The sequence below is a fragment of the Fundulus heteroclitus genome, chromosome 12 (genome assembly GCF_011125445.2).
Source record: "Fundulus heteroclitus isolate FHET01 chromosome 12, MU-UCD_Fhet_4.1, whole genome shotgun sequence".
NCBI classification, from domain to species: Eukaryota; Metazoa; Chordata; class Actinopteri; order Cyprinodontiformes; family Fundulidae; genus Fundulus; species Fundulus heteroclitus.
In genome coordinates this window covers 2257830-2274119 of record NC_046372.1, presented here as the reverse complement: position 1 = coordinate 2274119, position 16290 = coordinate 2257830, and the positions used below count along the sequence as shown (strand labels likewise).

The window sequence follows — 16290 nt, the reverse complement described above, 5'->3', positions numbered from 1 at the left end:
CAATAATCATAGCTGTCCTGAGCCAAGGGAGCCTGCTGTAAAAAAAAATACACATCCTATAGAGTAAGACAAAGAGCCACCCTAACAACATGAGCCTTAGACTTCCAGTTTGTTCAAAAACCTTCGAGAATCTCTGAATTATTGATGATTTTTTTTAATTAAAAAAAGATAAATGGGAACACAGGGATGTAGAAAGACATTGCCTCAAACTCCCATTGTTGCATCCACAGAACAATGGCTGGCGTAACTGTGAAAGGGGGAAGGAGCATGATTATACTTCTTACAAACTAAACCCCCCCCCCCCCCCCCCCCCGGCCCCTCCTCCCAATACTAAAATGTGATAACGACAAAAGGGCTTCAGAGGGAGTGAGCGCAGGACAAAGGCCCAAAGCAGCTGGCTGCCCACAGAGACGTACAGCTACACGGCACCAGCAGATGGGCTAGCAGGACAGATGCATCCTTGCGTTAGAGATGGGACGGGGTGAGAAGACCAACATAACACGAAACCCAAATAATTCAAGCTTCCTTCAGTGAAAGTTCGTCTCACACATACAAAATAAGATAAAAATAAGAAAAACTTTCTACAGCAATGCACCTTTCTGTTAAAACGATCACCTTCACTTTTAACTTATAAGGGGGGACGCAAATCAGATCATCCACACGTCGATGTATTTCTGTAATTCAAACACTTATTTCAGACAGTGATACGTTTTAAGCTTTGATTATGGCTTACAGCTGACAAACAACATAGATTTAGAATATCACGCCACGGCAATAAGGAGAAATGTAATGTTATGGTCTACACATGGCACAGTAGTCACCAACTCCTTCTGCAAGCACGGTGCATCGCACATCATAAAAGTTGGTTGTTCGCAGAGTGCTGTGTCCAAGCATAGAAATGGAAAGTTGAGTGGAGGGAAAAAGTGCGAGTGAGTGTGTGTGTGTGGGGGGGTTGTTGTTGCTTTACACAAGCAACAAGAACAACCGCAGCCTTAAGAGGACTGAAGTAAAGCCTGTCCAGGGGAATAATGGTGATGCACAGACACCAGATGGACTCACTGCGACCAGAGGAGACAGCAAAGACTATCGCAGTTAAGTTAAATTACGTAACCTGTGAAAACACCAAAAATGTCTTTCCCAAGATTAAAGAGTGACGGGGCTGTCAATGGTTTCCAATTCTCTTGAGAGATTGAGTTTTCCAGCAGGACAGCCCACACTGCCAAATGCACCCACTACCTGCTTTAATTACCTTCGCTGTTCTTGTGTGGCCCGTTAGCTCACCTGCCTTAAACCTCAGAATCCATGGGCATCGTCAAGAGGAAGATGAGCGGGACCAGACCCAACACCACATTCAAGCTGAAGTTAAAGCATCTTTATCCGTCTCCCTTAGAAGAAACGATTCCTGGCCACCGTTACAGCAACCAGGGCTGATCACCTACTGCATATACTGTGTGGACATAGTTTTCAGCAGGTCAACATTTCAGTAAAATACCCTTTTGAAATTTTAGTCTTTCCTATTTTCTGAGAAAATTAATTTTGTGTTGTTTTTTTTTTATAAGCAGTTAGAATCAAAATAAACTGTCCAACTAGGATGGTGTCAAAATAATGAATATTTCGATAATCAATGTAAGAAAAATGTATTATTCAAAGATACTCATTGGTGTCAATCTTACCACATCATACCTAAATTCCCCTTCGCACAGCAGCTCACCTGAACAAAACCATGAGCTGCTGCTGGAAGTTTTAAACTCTGCTAACATGACGAGTACATCCAGAAAAAACAAAACAACAACAAAAAAATAAACAAAACCTATGCGAACCACTTTAGCTGAGAAGGAAAACACTAAAGTGTTGTCCGGCGGTACGTTCCCTGTGAAGCCGATGGACAGAAAAAAAATGAAATGGCGAATTATGCCTCACGCTGACGCTATGAGCCGACCCTGAGACGCCGAGGCTCGACAGCAACTGTGGTTCCAATTAAAGCAGGACAACATTAATCAGCTGACGAATCAACCCGCTAAACAATGCGCCTCTCCCTTCAAAAAGAAAATGTTAAAATATTGCAGCTGATCATATTTTTTGCACTCAACTAGAAAGAACCCTATTTCTTTAAGGATTGTTGCCATCAAGAATAACATGGCACGAGTTTGAAACGTTTGTATTGTGACAACTCAGGACTGTAATGAATCTATATAAAAGAGTCACAATTTCTAAAAAAAAAAAAAAAAAAAAAAAAATTCTGATGAAATTCTAATTTTCCAAGACGCACCAGTGGTTTGTTAGATCGGCGTCTCCCAGACAGGGTTCAGGCTGTAACACTAATTCACCAGACTCCAGTCTACTCATACAGTCTTTTTAAAGCTGCATTGCCTGATGACGCCATGCTGATATTTCCAGAGGGACTCGCTTTTTGCACAAAAACTCCTTTGAGAACTGCACTTTGACAAAGTGCTGAAAATGGAGCTAAAGAAAAATAAAGCACAATAAAAAAGAAAAAAAAGAAAAAAGGGAGTCTTCATCACCCTTCAGAAAATAAAACATTCTAGTTCCTAAAACCATTTTCTGGAACCAAACGGTGAACCCAGTCAGGCTGCTGTGCTCTGCAAACCGTTTAAAGTCAGAAAAACACCAATCCAGTTCTTCTCATATGGCTACAGCTACAGTTTCTCAATGAACGGAGCATTGAAATGAGTCAAATACTACAAGCTGAAGGACTGGTCTTTCAAGTCCGTCCACCTAAATGTTAGGCAAACTAAAAATGATTCTGGTTTTTCTCCCCCCGGCGTCTGACTTCAGGCATCTGCTGAAGCAAAAGGGAACCGTCTCCTGTACGGAGCAGATGTTAGCGGTGAAGAGCAGAGCGTGTTCTGCGGCTCCACCGCTGCAGCGAGCACAAAGATAGACCCCAGGAAAGAAGGGCAGGAGGGACGTGAAAGCTCACCTCCAGCACAAGCCCTGCACTGTGAACGAGGCGCTGAGAGGTGTAAGCTGTGTGATGACAGGCCTGAGGATCCGGTCCCCACGCCAGAGCCTTCTCGTGTGACACGGCGGCGTAGCACTGTACGCTAATTACAGACCGAGGGTAGAGCTGTCAACAGGTAGCGGCGCTCAGCGTTCGGACCTGCAGCTCTGCCGGTGTCTGCCAGCGGCGAAAAACCAACCGGAGAGGCTAAACAAATCAACCGTGATGACTTTTTAAATAGGACAGAGGCTAGTTTAACGTTTAGTTTAACCTCTGCTGCACATTAATAAATCCCAATATGACAGCACAGTCAAAGACAAAAGGCCACATGTGCAGCGCGCCACTTGGCTTACATGACGGCGCTCTGTAAAAAAGCGGTCTTGCCCGACAAAAAAGGTCTAAATCTTAGGAGCGACTCCTTATATGGAGAAAGGAATCAGGACACAGTTGACTCCAGAGCTTTACACGTAAGGGCGTGTCAGGCAGCCCTGCAGGTAAACATTAATCCCAGAACACGTCGACGGGACGCAGAGCCGCTTGTAAGAGGGAGTGTTCGTTACCAGTGGCTGTTTGTTTTCTTAAAAACGTGAAGAAAAAAAACCTCTAAATTCAATATCAGCCTTACATTCATCCAAATATCTGTTTAACTTAATCTGATGCCGACAGATATAAGACAAAGAAGCAACGTAAGGGATGCGGACTCAACGCCGACGCCGTTTTACGTCGAACCCAAAGCGGCCTCTTCCGTCGACGCGTTTACGACGGACACAAAACGCATCAAAGACCTACCTTGTGAAGAGGGAGAACGAGGAAAGCTCCACCGCCGCTGGCCTCGATAATTATGGCGACGAACTTGGGGTTGACCGCACAGAAGGAGCTGTCCCATGTGACCCTGGAGACGCGGATGTCGTCGTAGCATTGGTCATTCTTCACCGCCTGGCCGAAGACGTGACGGAATTTGCTCTGCCGTACAACTCGTCTCATATCTGCGGAGAGGGAGAGGCAATTTAGTACGCGCCATCTGGCAAACCGGGACCTGCTCCGCTGAACTGAATAAAAAAAAAAAACTTCTGCAAATTCTGCAAACGATAGTTACATTTTATGTGCAACACAATATCCCCCATAAGTATTACACAAATCTTCTATAGTAAAAAAACACTTTGGGAATAATGAACAGTGGAGCAACGACTCAAGAAACCCTGATGTTGCTAAAATTAAGATTACTATAAGCCTAGATCTTAGAGGGGTTTGTAAAAATACTGTTTTTAACCATTAATGAGCATTAATCTGACCAACATGGTGCCTACAGGCAACAAGTAGCCACCGATAACCACATGTGGTGCCCATGATCCGGTCCTAAAAAAGGACTGCATCTAAAACTTTATTTTATACCACTACTCTATTTGTTCACACTTTATTCACACAAGGCATGAAGAATTTGTTTATTTTACATAAAGTTAAGGTGAACTCTGACTCTTCTGGTTCAAGAGTCAGCACTGGTAGCACCAACGAAGTAGCTCTCGGTTTGAAAAAGGTTGGTGACCCCTGCGCTACATCATCTTACAACCTGCATACGGTTTTCAGGGTGTTGTTATTTTGCTGTCCTTCCAATGGGTTTACATTTTTTCTAAGGTTCTAAGAGTATTTATCGTGGTAACAGGACTGGGTGGTGATGCTGGGGGAGATACGGCATACCGAACCCAAACAAAAACAGAGTTTGCCGTCTGTTCGGGGAAAATCCTCCCCAAGACGACAAGCTTTGGAAAACACGTCCATTCAAAAAGGCTTGAGTCCCTCTGCTCTCTCTACAATAACCGACCACTTCCAAAGATAATGGAAAGCTGGCCAGAGTTATATTTATTTAAAAAAAACACAGGTCCAACATCACCTACGACTTACACAGGGCACAGCCGAACATCAATTGCTTCTACAAGCTCCTCAAAGCCTTATTCTGAAGAGCATTTTTGCTACGCCCCGCCAGCACATTTCCACTCTGAGTCACCATGAGCAAAGCTATCCACAGGATGTGGGGCATGTTTTGCAGGTGGTTTTCCCATTGTGTGTGTGTGTGTGTGTGTGTGTGTGTGCGTGTGTGTGAGAAGGGGGGTGAAGAAACATGACTGAAGCTTCTGCGGCTCGTTTTTCTGACACAAAACAAGGATTGCAACACAAGAAGCGAGCCGACTCCGCTGGAAGGTGGGAGCGGCCAAACAGCCTTCCTCCTACATGAAACAAAAGTAAAGTCACGCGGGACGGTCACTGGCATGGGGCGACGCTCGTTTGCTTACACCAATATTTACACATACGACACAATGCTTGGAGGGGGGGCGGGGGGCGGCAGGGCCTTTTAACACAAAACTGGACGATAAGCTACCACACCAGTCAGGAATGTACCAAAACAAGTAAAAACAGGCACCGTCAGAAAGTATCCAACACCGAATCTACTGGCGGCGGTGTCGAGCGCGCGTCGCCGGATTGTCGTGGACATACACACGAGGAAGTTTCGCGTCGTTCTGCTCAACGAAGGTCAAAACGGTTGAAGGAAATAAACACTGACCTGAGGACGTTTTTCACTGGGGGACAACATGTTGGCGCCTGCATCAGGCAAACCAGATATGATGGCACAACTGCCTTCAGATCAGATTAAGGTGGGAATGCTGGTGTGAGCGGGGCTTAAGTAAGACGGGGGCTGAAGCATCTCATTGGGAAGGAATTTTAAATATAAATAATTCTTTTTTTTTTTTTAATTTCTCCTTACCCACACCGTATGAAGCGTGCAGGATTTTTCGAGGTTCCTTGGAAAAGCCGCCTGCCTTCAGCACCGCTAAACCAGAGCTGGCGAGACAGGAAAAACTCGCCCCCGGTTTCCACAGGGGGCGGCTCCGCAGACTTCTAGAGTAGCGCGCATAAGCAAATAGCTCAATGTGATGCTGCGACGTCAGCAGACGCGTTCTCCAGAAGGACAGAATAAATATAATGGAGAGCCGCATCAGACCAGAGGTCAACAGGTTGAAGGACTTTCTGTGAACACAAAGCTAAACACGACGACACGCTCTCCAAAAAGGGCAGAGAATGGTTCGGTAGATCTCAGGCATTTATCATTTATCAGGCGACAAATAACTATTTTCCGTCAAGAACAGGCTCTGGCTTCCTTTTAAAAGCCCTCCACAAGATATTCTGATTCTTTATAAGACCAATCATTGATGCTTTTAGCAAAAGCTGCACCGATCAGTGTGAACAGACAATAGATGGATGTGACCAAGTCAGAATCACACAACCGCCATGATATTAAAAGCTTTAATGATTATTACACGTAATTATTTGCATTTGCGCCCCTCCTCCATAGCTGGACCTCAAACAATTGGCTGGTTTTGTCACAGAAGGAGACGTACATTTAGTTAAAATGTATGTTTTTGTCATTGCAGCCTCCGACGTTCGGCTTATTTCTGAAAGCCCTCCAGACAACCTAAACCTTTAGGTTTTGGTTTTCCATGCGTAAAGTGTAAAGCACCACTGAGGAGTGGTTGTACAACCCAAAATCTACCCCTCCCCTCACTGCACGAGTGTTTCAGCATGTATTTGCCAATTTGAAACCGTCAAAACAATGTTTGACTTGGACGTTAATGAAAAGGTAAAACATGACGTGCTCTTATTTCCGGCTCTGCTTTGCTAGTCTAGGTCTACATAGTCCATTCAATGCTGGTACACAGCTACTCTGAACTTATTTCCTACTTTGCAGTATTTTCACAAGGAGGGACTGCCGACTTATTATTATTGTACTCGTGGAAATGGGATCCAGGAATTTTTAGTTGAAGTTGACAGGTTGAAAAATAAAAAAATAAAAATCACAGTACCTTCTAAGATTGTCGTAGCTGTTCCTTGCTCTTGAACAGATGTGCAGGTTTTAACTTCCAAGTTTAGCTTCATAAACTAGTGCAAAGTTAATTTTTATTTCAAGATAAATCAAGCTAAGTAGTCACAGACTGAGTTTACCCAGGTCTTAAGTGCACCACTGTGTATTTTTGCCAGTTTGTGTGAAGTACAACTAATCTGCAAACTAAATAAGATTTGCTCTAAGATGTTCTCTGGCCTAAATGATCTGTTTTTACACGTGACAAACTTCACAATGAGATTTCACTGCAAAAAGAAAGAAGAAAGAAAGACCTTCTATATCAACCAGCCCAGTAGTGACTGGTGCTTTTTATTTAATGCAAGTTAAAAATAAAAGAGGGAAGTTTTGCTCCAAGAAGCCAGTTTGCAGAATTTCGCCCCCTTTAACATCTGCTTTTATAGGAAGTAAGGAGGCAGTTCCTGTCCCTTCAGTCACGATGCATTTTAAAGCTAAAAACAATCAATGAAGCACCAAACCCACCTCAGCACTGAACCGTCCTACAGTCAACATTTGCTCCTTTAAAAAGACAACTTTGATTTTGAAACGCGTGTTTGTTTAATCTGAAGTGCACATCGAAAGCACAACCTCAGGGACAAAAGAGGTTTGCACCGACCACGTTTCACCTGTACCGTTATGACAGCAGCTACTGGCACTTTAAATGGTTTCCCGCTTTAAAAAAAAAAGGGTCCTTTCTGTATATGAACGGTCAGATTCAGCTCATTAGTCTATGCTTTTAGGTCTTTCTACAAAAGTTTGCCAGAGAAACTGTCTGGGTAACCTAAAGTCATTTAGTGTAGCCCCTCCTCCCAATTTTTGCTGCACACTGCTAGTCAGCGAGCTGAAAGAAGGGTGTTACGCTCTCCCCCTGATTACAGGTGAGACACATTCTTCTGTTTGTGAACATCTACGTCACTCCTCAGTCTTTAGGCATCACTGCTACGAGTGGCATGTCTGTCAAGCAACCAGCAGCAGGCTAGCGACCCAAGCAGATAACCTACCTGACCAACCAACCAACACCGGCTGGTTTCATTCGTGTTACTTTACAGAGAGCAGAATGGGCAACAACATTCTGCACTCTGCGTTTTTGCTTTTAATTTTGGCGTAACTGCTGCTATATCAGGGTATTTTTTATTTAAACTTATGATAAAATCAAAAATACACCAGCAAATTCCTTGCATAACATTTTTTATTACACTGAAGATGTGACTATTTCTGCAACTTTTAGAGTGATTCCAAGAAAAGTGAGATGTTCCTGGCTCACCAGCGGGGGTTATGGACACCCAATTTCATGCCTAAATAGTCAGAAGCATCATATTTAAGAATGCCAGCTATAGTAACGTTTATTCTACATCGTACAGAGCTGCACTCTCAATGAATTAAGGAACATTTGTTAGCAGATTCTTCTCTAAACACCGCTACATGCTTTAATGTCGCCGCTTGGCAAACGGTCTGAAAGTGCGTTCACGGACGCCGTTTCATAGCGAGAAATGCAGAAAGTTCACAACCATGGGCTGTTAAATCGTTTCTAAACTAGAATGGATCTGCTGGGATTTGGGGCTTGCAGACACAACACAGACATATCTGTGCAGGTAGCACGCCTCAACGCACAGGGAGGCTCAAAGATCTGTAGATCTGCCGCTTACATCCTGCTGACATCAAACGACTACAGCAGAAAATCTGGAAGTTGGAGCACTTTTTGTTGCCATTTCATCTTCCCTTAAATATGCTTACAGACCTATTTTCCCACACTTAGCTTCCCCTTTCACGACGCGTACTTCAGCGATGCCACAGCCTCGGAGCGCTCCGCTTTGTATCCGTCCCTTTTTGGCCTTTTGTCATTAAAGACTGACTGCAGATGACCGGCGGCTAAATCCTCCTCTTGTAACTGAGGCCGCGTCGGAAAAACCAGATTCCAGTTAGATTCCAATGAATATCAGATAAGGAGCTCTCTATGGTTGAACGTCTACCCAACCCCACATGCCTGTGCGATATAGAGACTCGCTGACAAGTCTGACAACAACCAGAGTCAGAGAAAAGTCCATCAGCTTTCTGCTCGATCTTTACTCTGTTGGGGATGGACATGTTGGAGCTTGTCCCAGATGAGTTACACACTTTGACGCGGTGCCAGTTCCTCAGAAACTTTATCTACTATTTACAAATACAAAGACTTTAGCTCTCCATATTTTCAACTTCCTTAGGTTGAAACATAAATACGGGCGCTAGCTAAAGGTCTGGAGGTCCAGTGTGAAACTGGCCCCGCTTTAAGCTGCCCTCCAGCTTAACCCCCTCCTTCCTAAATGCAACTTTCGGCAGCGTGAGACTTAAAACTAAACGTCTTATCCTACTTAAGTCCTGGTTTAACACGGATCACTTTATAGTAATACGAAAGTAATCAAAACAGGAATGTTCTTATGTTTCTTTAATGTTTCCAAAAGTGTGCGCGCATGTATCAGGTTACAACTACATGAAAAGCCACGTAAATAGAACATCTGCCTGCTTACAGCTCTAATCCTATATAAAAAAATAAAAAAAATGTTCTGAATACAAAGCTGTCGCCTCCTCTTCCTGGCCATCCACTTCCCCCTTCCCCCAATAAATTATGCACAGAAGAGCCCTGCGCTTCAGCACACGTCGCTGGTTTTTGGTGGGAAAGAAAAAAAGCAAGAAATGACGGCACCTGTCTGAAGTGCCTCGCTACAAAGGAACCACCGATGACGCGTCTGCTTCACCTACCAGTCAAACATGCCTCAGGTCACGTCATGCCGAGAATTATTGCCGTTATTTTATGTTTCATTTACCAGGAAGACTGTACTGTAGGGCGGGGCGACGAATCCATTTAATCGATTAAATCGAATTTACAATTTATTAAGATTTGATTTTTTGGAAAATCTGGATTTTATTTCGTAAATGCACTCATCGGGCTTCCATGAAGAGAATAGCATGCAATGCTGAATATGCATTTTGGAAAATATATTGTCAAAATATTGTAAAGAGGAAACTTTTTTTTAACCATAAGACAAGACATTTATTAATTTGCTGTCTTTAAAATTAGAGTTACACAAGTGAAGTGAAGCCTGTTCTTAGCTCATTGTGAAATACCACATGCGACAAACATTTCGTTATAATTTCACTGTTTACAATGGCAGGGCCGCCATCTTGTTTAACAAGCATGTTTTACAGCTTGTATTTAATTGCACTTTGAATTCAGGTCAGCTCCCAGACGAACTGCTTGACAAAAGCAGTTTTTTTTTTTATTATTCTTTAATTTCTTTTTGTGAAATAAGGTCTGGAAGAATGATTAGCATGTGGGACAACGATAGATAAGGCAATACCCCCAGAACTTAAAGGGACAGAGGGGAGTGAGAGCAGGACCAAAAACTCTTAACAAACCCCTGCCATTCAGGGCGAGGCGATCGACTAATCGGATTTGGTATAATAAAATGAGATTTTATTTTTAAGCCACATCGCCCAGCCCTATTATATAGTAATCATAAAGCTCATTTAAAAATGACATCCTGGCAGGTAGGACAGCTTTAAAATACAACACACAAACAAACCATACGCATTATAAATCAAAGGTCGCTAAAAATAAGGAAACTAAAACCAGTCCAAACCAGTTCAACAGTTAACAAAAAAAACTGTAAAGAATATCCAAATATTGCATCCACATAATAACGTACAAGTTGATAGTGTGATACAATCCATCTTGTAGCTCTAGTTTTTAAGTTATGCAACTTCTTTTCATTACTATAACTTGTGTGTAACTGTCCGTGTTTACCACTGTCACACCCAAAATTTCCCCATTGTGGGACAATAAAGGAACTTCTTTAATACTAAGTTTAACCTTTAGCTAGCTGTGTAAACAAAAAACAAACAGAAACAACTTAGTAGTACAAGAACCTCTTCATCTACAAGGCTTGTTTCAACAGGAAACGTCCTGTATATACTAAGCGTGCTGGTGGTGATGACATTCCTGTCCATTTGTGCTAGAAAAAGGAATAAAGAAAATGGATGGATGGATAATAATAATAAACACCTCACGCACATGGACATTTCATATTGAATCCTTTTTCCTTCCTTTCGTTTTCCTCTTGACCAAGTAGCCGGGATAACATCTGAGCCCTGATTGGCCACCAGCGGAGGTACGTCATTTGTGATAAAGAGACAAAGCAGTTCTTTCCAAAGAACATGTTATGGCAGGAAGAGGTTTTGGTTGTTTCAAATTCAAAGTGCCATTTTTTACAGAAACAGTCAACATGTGTGAAAACTACAACTACACCAATATCATGTGAGCAAAGGTTGACCACAGTGCTCACAGCAGCGTCATGCTGCAGTCCTCAGAACCAAGTGCTCCGCTGCGTCTTCTGCTTGGTTTGCCTCTGCTTCCTGACCCACTTCCTCTGTCCACAAAGCTATAGGAAGGAAGACAGGCCGCGCGCTTCCAGAGGCCTCGCGTTGCACCATGACTAGCGGAGCCTGCCGTGTCTGAAATGGCTAACAAATCCAAACACAGCCGGACTACTGTTGACTCGCCGGCTGCCCTGCCGATCAGCCTTCACCTCCTTTACAGCGCCGTTCGGGGGTTAGACGAAAACCGCTGATAGCAAATATACAAATGTTCTGGCACTCTAGCCTTAGAAATCAAACTATCTTAAGGACAGGGATGGGAAACATGCAAAGAATTAAAGCTGGAAGATTTACACACAACTATGACGGGCTAAACTACCTGCTTTACAAGTAAAAATGATTTAAGACTGCAAGCCCATTCCTTCCTTAATCATCTTTCCTAGAACCTTAAAAGGTGGATCAGCTTAGAACCGTAAACCTGCAGAGAATCAGAAAACGTCACTACCCCGAGAGTGAAATAATTGGGTTGTTTCAGCCACTGGCTTTACAGGTACATCTGAAATAAAAATGCAAAAACAAAGAGCTCTAATAGAAGAACCCTATTTGAATAATTGCACATCGCCAAGACCATCCTACCTGCTCTTCAGGGGGAAACTCCGTGAAAAAGAAATCTCTAAAATTCACTCTGGTCTTATTTCTTTCTGCTGAGGCCGTCCTCTTCTTCTCATAAACATGAACGCGGTTTGCTTTTTGTGACTCTCAGCAACATACAGTGAAAGCGGCGGAGCTACAATGAACGGCTAACACCAAAGCTAGCCGCTAAGCTAACTGCTGATAAGTACTGTCCGAATAGTGCAGTCAGTAAGAAAGGAGGTAGGAAAAGTAGCCTGTATTGCTCCCTCCCACGGCCAGTTTAGCCTAGGAACCCCGCGGCGTCCTTTACTGGCGCTAAGAACCCTTTAGGTATCCCACAATTCTTTGCGTGACATGACGTATCAGCACAGCCCCAACACGTAAAATCAACGAAAATGTCCGCCGTAAAGAGATGGCGCACTTTGCAGTTAATTTTCGGATTTGACTCGCATCATCCATGTGCGTTTCCGTCACGCAATGACGTCGGAGTTAAAGCCTGAATTCGGCACGGCAGTCCGAAGCTCCTTTCCTCCCCATGAGTGTTCCTACTGCTGACCCCATGAAAGGCGGAGGAACAGGAGCTAGGAGCTATAATTAAGGCTATTTGGATAAAGACTAGAAGTGCCCATGCATAGGCAGCAAGCGGAAACTAAAAAAGAACGAGCGCGCACACTGGCGTTACGTGAGCGTGTCAGAATGATTAGCATGTGGGACAACGATAAATAAGGCAATACCCCCAGAACTTAGAGGGACAGAGGGGAGTGAGAGCAGGACCAAAAACTCTTAAACCCCTGCCATTCAGGGCGAGGAGCTGGGATTGGTCAGAGTTTTTACAAGCCTGCAGCTCCCACAGAGCACGCAGGGGGAAAAAAAACTTTTTTTAATGTGTTTGTGGCTCTAGTGGCACGCGTTTTATTGACAGTGAGCTGACAGGAAGAGGGGGAAGACAGGCAGCAAAGCGCCGCAGGTCGGAGTCGACCCCGGGCGGACCGCGTTGAGGACTAAAGGCCTCCTAATATGGTTCACGCTAACCGCTAACGGTTAGCGGCTAACCGCTTGCTAAATCCGGTCGGGAGAAGGGCGAAAACATGGTTTCCACCAACAAAAGCCTTCAGAGCCGTTCTCTGATGTTCTTTTAATGAAACAATATCAGGTAGATTGGACAACACGGAAGAAATAGCAGCATCAATGCTTCCACGATGCGAGCCGCCATTGTTGTTGGAATCTCACGGTCGCTTCTCCGCTACGTCACATCCAGGAAACACCCGCCCTGCGTCCTGATTGGCCAGACCAAAAATTTGGTTGGGGAAATCACTTTCAATGGGCGATGTCCCAGATGTATGTGAGTGGAGCTAGGCGGAGCGAGACAGGCATCTGGCTGTTGTCAGGTTAGCCATCTATAGCTTTAAGTAATCCTTTGTATTGCAGCACCCATTTACATTAACCTTAAATTAGGAGATCATTTCCTGTCATTCAAGGAATGTGTGAACACTAGCATAAATAAATAAAGAAAGTCACCTTTAAACCATCATGTTAGCTTGTTTTGAGCATACGGGCACAATTTAAGCAAAATAATGCATCTTTGGTTGCAATGATCGGGCTTGTTTTGGAGTTATCTGAGCTCCCATCCTGTTTAAATCAGGAATTCACCGAGAGGAAAAAACAAGATTATTCCCCCCTTGTCTGTCCTCGGTGAGAGAACAGGACTGGAGACGGACCGAGCCCGAAAGCATTTCACACTGACAATCCTCCACGTGTTACAGCCAGAAGCAGCGGACCGGGAGGAGGATGTGCCAGACGCATGCAGCTGGGATCAGAGCCGCCAAAGCCAGAAAAAAAACCATTCATCTCCCCCCACCCACCACCACCACTACCTCCTCTGAACCGCCGCTTTGTGTTTTTTAAAAATTGGGTCAAGGCATCCATCTCTGCGGAGACATTTTATTGGGGATGTCTGATTTCTCTCCTAACGGTCTCTGTGGGAAGTAAGAGAGTCAAACCGCGGCATTTTTCCGTGTGTATCAGCTATTGTTCGGCTAGGAGAGAGAGAGAAAGCCAGGGGCCAGGGTGCGGTTGTGCTGACTGAACCCTCGGTCTGTGTGTGTGTGTGTGTGTGTGTGTGTGTGTGTGTGTGTGTGTGTGTGTCTATCGCTCCGGAGATAAGTTTTCCTGCCGCACTACAGTTAAACCTACCCCACCCCGCTCGATAACGTCCACCAGCCCCGCTTCACCTTCAGGACGTTGTCGACAGGAACGCACACATTTTGCACTTAAAGCCGTAATTTATTTGCGGGGGGGGGGGGAAACTTCTCAAAAACGTCGGTTAATAGCTGCCTCGCAGGCCGCCGCTAGCTAAGAAACAATTCCCCCCCCCATCAAAACCTACTATCCCGATTCATTTTAGCTAGCGCCTGCACTTTCCTGTCTGGACTGCTGCGGTTAGGTGGGGAGGGAAAAGAAGAGCACCGGTGCCAATGTAAGATAGAAATATTACACGCAAAAAGACTGATACAAAACAAACGATGTGTTTCTTACCTTCCTATAAAGGGGGGAAATAATAGTATTCCTGAAAGGGAAATGATAGAAGACAGGCAAACGCGGATCCCACTTTATTCCTCCCTCGTCCAGAGCCGCTGCTGCTGACACAACAAGCCGTTCTGTGCTCTTTCGCCTCTCTGTCACAAGCCCCGCCCCCATCGCTCCTTATAAGGAGTGGTGTTTCGCTTAGTTTCCTTTGACGGACAGTTCTATCAGCCAATCAGGGATATGGAATGATGGGATCGGAGTTCACGCTTAGTTTTTTTTGTTTCTGACGTGATGGGAATTATGGCTCTTTTCCGGGATCCGGATTGTTTTGCTCAGTTTACCAACAAGCGCCGACTCTGGTGGCTCATTTCTCTTAGTGTCGCGTCTAGCTTCGATGATTAATCCAACTTTTAATGATAAATTAATAGGAATGCACAGATGCCTATGTAAAACAGCTCTGCTGCGCAATTTAACTGTGTCAGTGTCTTTTTTTTTTATTCAATTCTTTCAACACAGTTTTGACTTCATCAAATGACATTTAACGACATATGCAAAGTATATCTATTACGTACTATAATAGCAATTAACGAGCATTACAGGCCATGAACCGATCACCTAAACGAATCGGCCCGTTGTGCTGACTCAGTTCAAGCGACACACCACTGCTTTCTTCGGGACAGGTTTTCCCAGAGGTTTTGATGTAAAATGAACTATTAGGTATAGTTTGTCATCTATAGAACAGCATGCCGTATGTTTGGCTAATTATTTTGTAAATTGCAAAAAGAAACGTCCCAAGCACGTCCCAAATGGTACTGTTTTTTTTTTCTTATTTGTTTTCTCTTTATTTACATGTTTTAAACAAATGCTTCCCTCATGTTTACTGGAATTCTGCACAAGAAGAAAAACAAGGTTGAGCTACATGTGAGACAACTGCAGGGATTTCGGGGGTGGGGTAACAATAAAACGTGCATGTGATGGTGAATGAAGCAGAAAATGGAGTTTGAGATTTTTTTTATGATTGGCGAATATGCAGAGAAGTCTATCAGATGAAAAGCTTCAAACAGGAACATGAATAGATTTCTTCCAGTTGAAGTTATAAACACAATCGTTTTCATCCTCATGCTTTGTTTCCAGCTTCAGCATCGTGTTTAAAGTCAAACTTTGGCCCAGAACATGTTAAGGTTGGACCCTCTGTTGACTCTAATGCAAGTGTGAATGCTTTAAAATCAGCAAGTCGAAGTCTGTCAAAAAGTCACTCATTTACATAGAGTTTAATAACGCCAGCTGTCTTGCGACGTCATCAACCCAAATACAGACTGAGCTCAGTTAAAAAGTTTCTTTGGTACTCTTTTAAAAAACTTTGTATTTTGTGAAGTCCTGCAGTGGAAATCACTTTATTACCAAGACCAGAAGTGTTTTACTGTGCATTTGACATAAAAAAAATACACACCCCTGGTTAGTAACTTTAATTGTAAATTATGGCCATCGTGATTGTCCTTTTCCTATTAACTACATAGATTTTATCTAGATATATAAATAAAAAAATCTTAAAGGATACAATTTCGTTTAAGTGCAAAGTGCCCCCAGAAGATGGCGTATTCTGCAATTCAGAGTGAAGTGGACTCCATGTTGCACAGGAGCTGCAACCTTTATAATCCAAAGAGCCATATTTGCCCTCATCCAACAAAATTAAACTCAGTTAGAGCCGCTGATTTACATAACCGTTGAAAAAATATGACTAATATTTTTTATATCGACTGTAGAAATGTGTTATTTATAAGCAACTAACAGTTTATTTCCATTTTTAGGTTTTAAAATAAAGGAAAACATAAAACTTTTAAGAAGAGGAGGGATACATTTTTTCTGTTATTTGTGAAATTACGTGAAAGCACATAATCTCCAACCATTGAAAAGAAAATAGATCTTTAAA

The 16290-nt window shown here is 43.4% G+C and overlaps 1 protein-coding gene across 1 annotated transcript in view; it reads right to left on the bottom strand.

Moving 5' to 3' along the window:
- coro1ca (coronin, actin binding protein, 1Ca) overlaps positions 1-14516 on the bottom strand; it is a 35956-nt gene extending 21440 nt beyond the window's left edge. The window contains exons 1-2 of the mRNA XM_012863488.3: positions 14370-14516; positions 3752-3948 (exon numbers count right to left, since the gene is read on the bottom strand). Of these exons, the coding sequence (XP_012718942.2) occupies positions 3752-3946 (195 nt within the window). The 5' untranslated portion in view covers positions 3947-3948; positions 14370-14516. The remainder of the gene's footprint in view (positions 1-3751; positions 3949-14369) is intronic.
- Between the last annotated feature and the right edge of the window lie 1774 nt (positions 14517-16290).